This window comes from Orussus abietinus, unplaced genomic scaffold, assembly GCF_000612105.2.
Source record: "Orussus abietinus isolate OABI.00-Male unplaced genomic scaffold, Oabi_2.0 scaffold5, whole genome shotgun sequence".
Taxonomy (NCBI): Eukaryota; Metazoa; Arthropoda; class Insecta; order Hymenoptera; family Orussidae; genus Orussus; species Orussus abietinus.
The window spans coordinates 1371120-1380619 of record NW_019394929.1 but is presented as its reverse complement, the minus strand read 5'-3'; the positions used below and the strand labels follow the sequence as shown (position 1 = coordinate 1380619).

General features: G+C 45.5%; 1 protein-coding gene across 1 annotated transcript; it reads left to right on the top strand.

Moving 5' to 3' along the window:
* Positions 1 to 306: 306 nt before the first annotated feature.
* On the top strand, positions 307 to 7017 carry LOC105701113. The gene is made up of 5 exons (XM_023433517.1): positions 307 to 350; positions 3367 to 3831; positions 4876 to 5152; positions 5296 to 5394; positions 6215 to 7017. The coding sequence occupies exons 1-5, from the start codon at positions 345 to 347 to the stop codon at positions 7015 to 7017; spliced, it is 1650 nt and encodes a 549-aa protein (XP_023289285.1). The 5' UTR covers positions 307 to 344.
* The last annotated feature ends 2483 nt before the right edge of the window (positions 7018 to 9500 follow it).

Below are 9500 nucleotides of genomic sequence, written 5' to 3'. Positions count from 1 at the left end.
ATTATTTCCGAAAAAATGAAATTTCACGAACGGCAAGTTCTTCCTTAGAGCCTCCATAATCACGTGTTCAAGTCTCAGACAATTCGGTGCTAGTTTGGAGAAATGTTTTATAAATATGTTGACTCTTTAGTATGTATATATCACACTGTCATATCACCTTATGAGACTGTTCTGTCGTTTGGGAGACCATGAAGATGAGGTTGCCGCCGATGAAGGGCAACCTCGAAGAGGGTGTGCGAGCTCAGGGTGGGAGTCGGTATAAAGCCAGGTAATGGGTGAAGGCGCCGGTCAGTGAGTTCAGTGAGAGTGCCGTGTGCTTCTGCCGATTCGCCGCGAAATCTGCCATGAAGGTACATACTCACGAGACCGGTGAACGACTTGGCAGAGACCGAGACCGAGAACGGCCGGAAAAACCCTCGAGAGGATATCCGGTTCCGCGGAGGTGGAGACCCCCAGTGAAAACTCCATTCCAGACCGTTTTCCAAAAGAAAACCTCCTACTAAATTTTCACCCCATGGATCCAGAACCCGGGAAAAAAATCCATCGCTATATCGCTATATCGATTCATTTCGCGGGAAATTAATCTGAAATTTTTCCTGACTCGGTGAACGTTTGGTAGGGGTGCGGGATTTTTAAAAGGGACTTCCCATCCCGAAGTTGGCCTATCCATTGATTTCCCTGGGGGGATTTCTTGCGATATCGAAGTTCACCGAAGTTTGTTAACAAAGCGTGAAGTGTAGGTCCTCTTTCTTGCTCGGGAAATTTTTCGGCAGATTTATGATGGTTTAATTCCTCGGCTGGTTTTAGGTGAATTCATTGAGAAAAGTGTTAATAGAAGAGAACAATGGTCGTACGGGTTTGTGTGGAGCCTTCGGTATTTTTTAATTTCTCGATCTATATGTGATGGATAATTAATTTCCATTTCCGAGTCTAGACTCAGCTGGAGAAAGTTGGATGTCGAATCTGTACTGATGTGATTTGACGCATTAATGTGAAATTATTGGGGATGATGAGGTTCTATATAGAGGAGATCTGGTTTCGAAGTTCTCGAGGTGATCCTAACAAGACCAGTTATCGGTTCGTCCGTCGATTTCTCGGCGACGAGAGTAAACGCGTCGCGGATGATACGCACGTGAAAGTTACACGCCCGCGTCTGCCTTTCTTCTTGCGTTTCTCGCGGCGGGAAGAAAGGAACGGCGAGGAGGACAAAAAAAGTACGATCCGAGGCAAAACGAGTGCCGAGAGCAAAGAAGTCACGAGTACACGTGATAGCGTGCCCTCGGCAAGAAAAAAGGTACAGGAGAGAATAGAAAAGGAAATTACTGACGACGCGGTAAAAGCGGAACCTATGAGGTCTCTATGGATCCTCTGTCTATATAGAAGAAGTCTGTGTAATCCGTAATTCCCTGCCACGTATAAAAGTAACTCTGCAGAGGATGAGCTCTTCTTATTGCTATCCTTTCCGTGTAATAAATATAAATGATAACACTCTGATTGTATATCAAGAGTAAGCGCATGGACGAGGACTGTGAAATTAATTCTAGAATTTTAATTCGTGAAACTCCTCTTCAAGAACCGCCACTAAATGTACTTGGCGCGAAACTCTACCGAGTTTCTCGTTCTGGGTCGAGCAAGACCGCGCAAGATCAAGGCCGCACTCGATTAGACCACTTTCGCCCGGGCGGAAAGGCCGCTTTTCCGCAAATCAAGGAAAATCATGCAAAGCGATGAAGTTTAAATACTTTTTTCTCAATGCTGCTACTTTTATTCCTGAGGATCTGCGATCGTTGTTTATCTCTTTGCCTCCCTATTAGACATGGAAGGCGATCCGAAGGTTTCCCATCCTCGATTCCGCTTCATCCTCCATTTTCGTCTCTTCGACGGCATGTGAAGCCGTGCGAGCAACTTTGATAACAGTTTTGTCGTGATAACAAATGGGTGCATGCGCATACGGCTGCCCATCCCAAGGCGGACTTTCACCGGAGTCGCTCTACTTACTCGAAGCTGCGTTCGAGCGTCTCCAAAGTTTGCGGAAGTCTTTCTTAACACGAATTTCCGCCCCGGGACGTTCGCCAGGAATTCCGGATTTTGAAGAAACTGGTCTCCTTTTTCCTCATATTTTCATATTCCCAATGCAACCAATCTAAAGGGATCTCAAAACAAAAGCTGAAAGAGGACAGTTTTGGAGCACATAATTTTCCAAGTATCGATGAAAGAAATCCAAGAAAAATGTAGGAAAAACTGATAAAAGTCCAGAAAAGCTAAAGGAATTTTTTGGAGCCTGGATTTTAATTTCTCGCGACAATTTCGCCCTGGTGAAGCAATTACACTCGATATCGTAATTTATACTGATATCACTGGTCATAGGCCATTAAAGAAAATTAGCTTGCACTACAGTCTAGGAAAATTATGAAAATTTTGTGAGAAGCTAGATTCTAATTTCTCACGACAATCTCGCACTTGTGAAGCAATTGCACTCGATATCGCAATTTATACTGACGTCATTGAGCTTGGGCCATTATTATTTAACTTGCACTTGCAGTCAAGGACTGATTGAGCAATATCCTGGAACATTAGTAACTGTCTTCCAAATTCTGGCATAGAGGTTGTAATTGTTTGTGGTCGCCTTTAATATGGGTGCTGCATTGCGCGAGTATTGGGACACTGGGACAAGGATGGACGTGCAAACCATCTTGATGGAAAATCGTGGCCTCTCGCTCTCCTCGGCAAAGGTCGGCCCTTGGCATCGAGTTCATTTTCAGTGAAAGTCAACGAAACTTTCGTCCGAGTGTTCACACACTCTCTGCAGTGAGAGTTACCTGACGTAATTGAGTACTTAGGTAGATTATACACGAATTCATATAATAAAACGACGATAAATAAAATTGAAAAACATGGCCACCGTGAATTCGATGCTCCTCCAATTACTCGAATTACTCGAAAAAACAAGTCCCTCAAATGGAGGCAAAAATGAAATGATTTTCTCAGTACATTCAATATTTACACGAAACAATCAGTACGAAAAATTGGGGATCATGTAACAGTGTTCCCGATTAAAAATGCATTTCAAAATTCGAGGCTTGGAAAAAAAAGAAAAAATTCTGAAAAAACGGAGGATAACGTATCTCGCAACCGCGTCTAAGGAGAAAGTCTAATAGTTTTGTATGCATGCTTAGGTATTTCGTAAATCAAAAAAGAAACGACTTTCTTTAGGATGACTCACGAAAGGCAGAGCACTTCCTGTCGTTCGTATGGGAACGATTTCGCCTTACCAGAATTTATATTGAGCCCCAAAATTGGCATGAAATAATAATTTCAATATTAATATCGATATCACATGCTGATCTTGGTGTTATTTTTTTACAGCCGGCGATATTCCTAGTTATCGCGAGTTACGCGACCGTGCGATCGGCCACGATTCCGGATTCCTCGACCCTGAAGAGAAGCGAAGAATGGCTGGAACAAGCAGCGAATCAATTGGAAAGGCTCGACACATATAGAAGAATGGACGAGGCCGAAAATCTAGCAGCAGCCAATTCGGCAAATTCGAGAATAGACCCAGGGACCTTGAAGAGGAGCCACGAGGTGCAAAAAGGACTCGAGTCTCTGTACGAGCTCGAGCCAGACACTTTCATGGAAGATAGAATAAAAAGAGCTGGAAGTGGGAATTTCGTATCGGGGATAGTAAGCGGAATCATCGGAAGAGTCATCGGTTCATCAGCAGGTGGATTGAGCAGTGCATCGAGTTCGTCAAGCAGTTCTTCGAGTAGTTCTTCCGGCCAGAAGAGCAACTCCTACCACTCCGTCGAGTACGAACATCCCGTGCACTCCGTGAGTGATATTTATAAAATCGGAAGATTAATAAAAAAAATTAAGTTCCAAAGCGTAGGTACAGAAGAGCCTCTAGCGATCACTCTTCATGGCTCTGGATTCAATCGATCGATCGGTTCAATGCGTCGATCCAGGCAACAGGGATTACTTACATTAGGAAACCTGGCCATTCGTTCCATAAACACACCTTGAGGATATATTTAGCAAAGCGGATCAATAGCGTGCTTTAAGTAACGCTTATGCAAGGAAGACGTAAAAAGTTATACCCCATAATACCAGAGAACATAAGCAAACGGGCGTTTATGAAACATCACTCGAGTTAACTGGAGAATTATCGGTTTATGCGAGTCGTTTAATCCGAACGAGTGAACTAGTTTCCATTTTGTCAGAACCGACCGATCATTCCATGGATGTGCAATTATCAGTTAAGAGCTGATAATCGGATGATAAAATAGAGCGTCGGAATTGGGGTTTTCGTAAATTTTTCGCAAATTAGGGGAATATCGGAACAGGTTATGCCACGGATTCCGAGTGTAAGTAATTCCATTTGAATGCGAGGATTGAACGAATTCGTTGATTTGCCTCGAGGTCGTTAACGCCCTTCGACAAGATGTCGTAAGGGCGATGGATCCTAAAGTGGGTTTGCGTAACGACTACGAGATGCGATCTGGGTCGTTTCACGAGGAACGATAAAGGAGGGAAATCTGAACGGGTTTTTCTCCTCTTGCAAGTCTCGGTGCCAGCTCGGCGTTCAGCGATCCTCTAAACGATCTTCTGGAAGCCCTCTAGAAGGTACCTCGAAGTAACCTTCACGTGCTCGTGGAATGTCCCTCGAAGGATTCCAGGATCGCCGTGGCCTCGCTCTGCTCCTGTTTTTTTTCCGGAACGAATCGTTAAAATGGGAACTGTCCAAGCGCCATGAAACTAAACCGCATAATTAGCGTGCACACGTATATATCAATGCATTTGCATACTTACTCGGATGTGCCTTCCGTAGAAAAATGTAAAAAGAGCAAAAGGGGTAACTCTACCTTCTGTCCACAGTACGACGACAAGTCCTTTGACATCTGGGACTTTAAAAAGGCCATCCTGAACACCGTCCTGCAGGCGTTGAAGGCGATCAGCGGAGGAGTATTAGCCTTGAAGGGACAAATCATCAAAGGTGGAGGTTTCCTTGTGTCCTCGAAGGGCAGGCTCATTAGCACCACGGGAGATGCAATCTCGTCCTTAGGGCGAGCTATTGCCAGCAGTGCCGTCGTAAATGCCCCAAAACCCACCTACACATCCGGAGGGTGGGAGTCCCCTCCTATAGAGTCGCATGGTAATTGCCCAAATGGTCTAAAATATAAATTAAATTTTTTTAACACTAAAATCACACAAGCATATTTTGATGCACGCGATACAACGAATTTTTCAGGAATTACAGATATTAAATTTACATGAAATTTAAAAAATTGTTCATAGAGCACGACGTCTCATACGAGGGACAACCTCCTGGATATCCACCCTTGGGACCTACCGGAGGATATTCCTCTCATGGACCATATGCAGCACCGTCAGATGGTAGGTGTAGAATTGACATGTCAAAGTACATTGGAATTCCTGGCTGCGAATGTCTCTCTGTCGCTTCTTCAACGTGACCTCCTATAATTTGATATTAATTAATATTCCCTTCCTGTAGGTATCCCGTAGGAATTCTATAGGTCCCCTGACTTTTCCGTATTAATGTAGGATGTAATTCCTCCATAAACTCGAATTTCAGCGAATACGGCACTCCACTTTCACTCTTGACTTTTTTCGCTCTCGGTCGAGAAATTCGAGGCCCTCGTGTCGCGTTAACCTCGGGCCGAGGTAATCATTTAGCGATCGTAAAGAAGAGATCTCGTTTCCGGGTTCGACGTCGGATGAAAGGTTCGAAAGTGCCGAAAGTTTTGAGTTACGTGAGTTTCGCGAATTTCGGGTGACGGGGTCTGATCTCGGAACGCATATAGACCTTACCGACGCCTTGACTTACAATAGTGTGTTGCCGACTAACGCTTTTCCGATGACTAACTGTGGCTTTATGCCTAAAAAGACTCCCGTGCATATGTAAGGGAAAGTTGCATACTAGTCGCCTAAATTGTGTATATTTCATAAATATAAAACTATACGCCCCGTGTATATTTGTATAATTATCTAACACTTGTGGCATCCAGTGCTGGATGTTGGTACGAATGTTAAACGACCTCGAAGTCATACACGGGGTGCGATTTAGGGGACCAGGGTGCATTTGGCGAGTTTCCCATACACATGCCTAGAAAACCGAATTAACGGTTGAGGATTTGTAAGTTGGAAAAGAGATAACTTCGATAAGCCACAGTGACACGACGGACGACGTTTACAGACGGTGCGGGAGGCGAGTTGCACTTTCTGAAACCGAAACCCGACCACGAAGACCACGGAGAGTTGGACCCTCGACACCCGGACCACCAGGACCACTTTGACGAGCCACCAAAAAACGCGGGACATGCCGAGGAACCCCATGAATACCCACACAAGGGAGCACCCCCGTCGAGCTACGACCCTCCACCTTCGGGCCCCAACTTCCCCGACCATGGGGCCAGCTGCCATCCCCCAGGACAACCAACCTCCTACCACCCAGCAAACCATCCACCCCCTAATTGCGACCCCCAGGACCACCTGCACAACTTCAACGACGACCAAGGAGTCCCCTACCAGGAGTTCCCGAAGTTGCAGCCGCACTTGTCGCCTTCTTCGGGATCCTTCGACCACCACCCCCCGCCCTTCAACGACGCCCAGCAGCCCATCCTCATCCCCAAACCTCGACCATTCACGACGGTCTCCATCGAGACTGGCCACGTGGACCCCCTGAAGATCCCACTTCTGAACCCCCTGAAGAATCACCTGTCCCCTCTTCAGCTTCCCAAGGTCCAGACCTCCGTCAGCTTCAACAATCTCCCAGTGCACTCCGACGTGAATTTCGGAGCAGCCTCGCTGGTGCCGCTCAAGATTCCTCTGCTGAACCAAATTCCGGCCTTCTACCCTCAGAACTTTAACCTCCACCAATTCCCCTCCTTCGGGGCGTATGGGGCACTCAACAGGAAGAGTGGCTCCCTTGCCAGCAACTTCGAATTTCAACCTGCCATTAGGTTCTCACTTAAGGACTCCAAGCTCCAAAGGATATAGGTTGTGAGACTGTGGAGAGAAGGTAAATTACTGAGATTGTGCGCAAAAGTCAGGAAACTCTAGGAATAATTTCATTACGAATCTTTGAAATTTCATTCTTAGGGTAGTCACTTCTTGGAGGGCCCTTTCGAAGTCGTTGATTTATCAGGGTTTTGCGGAAGAGTTGAGGAGCGAAATTGCGAAATCGGTCGACCTCGGGCGAGGCCACTTTCGATTTTATTTTTATTTCTGGCCAATAAGTCCGGCTTATGCGGACCCGAGGGGCTCGCAGCGAAAGTGAGAGAGACTTTAAGACTTCCCTCGACTCTTCGTCGTTTCCTTCCGAGGAAAGTCCGTGTTCTACTCTGGGATCGCAATATGTATTAAATGCCTTGCCCGTCAGATCCGCAAACTTCCTCGGGTGCCAGCTGCAGTCTTATAGAAAGGTCTTACCAGCTCGGCAGCGAGCTGCGCCACAATTCGCGATGATCCTGATATTTACCAGGGTTTCTCAATTTCCTTTCTCCCCTGTGCAGTACCCCAGAGAGCCCCATCTCCCCGAAAAGGAGGAAAAATCGCAGGAAGCTTCCACGTGAAACCGAGTTTCCGGATTTCCGCGACTCGAGGGAAACAACTCGCGTTTTGGGATTTCATGAACGCCACCAAATACAATTTAATAACATAATCAATATAAACGATGATTACCTGGTATCGGTAACGATATTACATTTTCTGTTGCAGTGGTCTTCTCGTTTACGTACTACCCTTATATGTACAAGAGGTCGGACTCTCAGGGGAAACAAGAGAATCGACGTGTCTTCCAATGAGTGAAAAGCCGACCCGAAGGGAGCCAAGATATCTTATCAAGAAGAGAGACTCGAATGTCAGAAGAGTCTCTGCATTCCCATTGGTCGGCGATGACCAGAAGTTGCCCTGCCGAGTAATTGTAAAACGGAAAGTTTTACACGGATCGCTTTCCCCAAGTGCTATTCCAAACGCGTTATCGGCTCTGCCGTTTAATTTTCAAACAAAATGAATTCAGTGAACGATGCAGCCAAATAACAATAGATCGGCATCTCATAGAACTGATATCGAATCTGAGCCGTCCAATGCATAGAGATAGTATCCTGCATAATTGACATATCAATGTTGAATCGATACTTTGTTGCATTTGGCGGTTCAGTTATTGGAATAGCATTAACCTAGCATTATCACTTGTTATCACCCAGATTATCCATGCTCTTCACCTAAGGGGTAAAGGGTATTATCTGGGAACCCTCGTCGCGCATCTCGGGCCTCGGCGTGTTACAGTTTTTGTATTTATTTGTAAATTTCGAGCAATTGGTTTCACAGGAGCGTCGAGTGATAAGGAAGGCTGGTTATCAGTGCTCGAATTAAGGACTCCTAAGACGTGTGTGTTCGGGATTCTGAGCCGCGAATGCCGGGTGTTAAGATTAATCGTTGTACCTCTTCTGCGTTGTGATAAAGTTGATTTATCGTTTTTAATCGCCCGGCGCTCATTCGGATACCCTTCCGCGGGCTGTCATTCCGAGAAATCGTTGTAATCGGTTCTCCTGCTTGCCATTGGTGTTTTTCTGTGCCACTTTAACCGGTTGCCAGGAACGGAGTTGGACTTTCTACAAAGTGCGAGGGCTCCTCGCCAGAGTTCGATACACGATGGACGCCAAAGAATGCGGCGTGAGTAGGTAAAACATCATCGCGCTGTAAAAATGAAAGATTCTTTCCTAAACTCTGCGCAAATCGCTTCATCATATACATGAGAAAGTGTCACCCCCCGTAGCTGGGATTTTACAGAAAATTAATGCCGCACTTCTTATCTAATTACCATTTCAGGCGTCTCCCCAGATTCGAACGAAGTGCCCCAGTGAAATTCATGCAAAAAAGAATCACCGATTTCTTCTCCAGAATTTGCGCATCCTGCTTCAAATACTACGATTCTAAATCTAACATTCCGAATCAATAACTTCTTATTTATCCCTGTTATCTCCAATTAATTAATTTCTCGAACTCACGGAGCGGAGTGATCCTCTTTTAAATGAATTCATCCCAGAGCCTTCAGTTCGGAGACATCAATGCCAGGAAAAGAAAGAGCAAGAGAGTTAACGTAGGAATCTTCAGTGGCGGTAATTTTGGGAAATTCCCGATTTCCTCAAAATTAAAATTAATTAATAAATTAAGAGATATCGAGAAATCCGGGAAAATGGTGCGCAGACTAATTCCTGCTCTCTGCTCATGTGTTCATATATTGGGTCACTGGATCACGCATACAGAAGAGACTTTGGCACATGATGAGTAAGTGCGTACGCAGGTGCGTGTATGAACGGTCTGCGATGCAAGAATATGGAGAGAAAATCCGACGACCGGTCTTCAAATATTCCGCCGAACCCCTGGAGCCCAGAAGACCATGACTGAAGTTCGACTCCAGAGAATTCCATGTCTTTTAGACAACGACGAAGAGGTTCCACCTCCTCGAGGCCGAATCG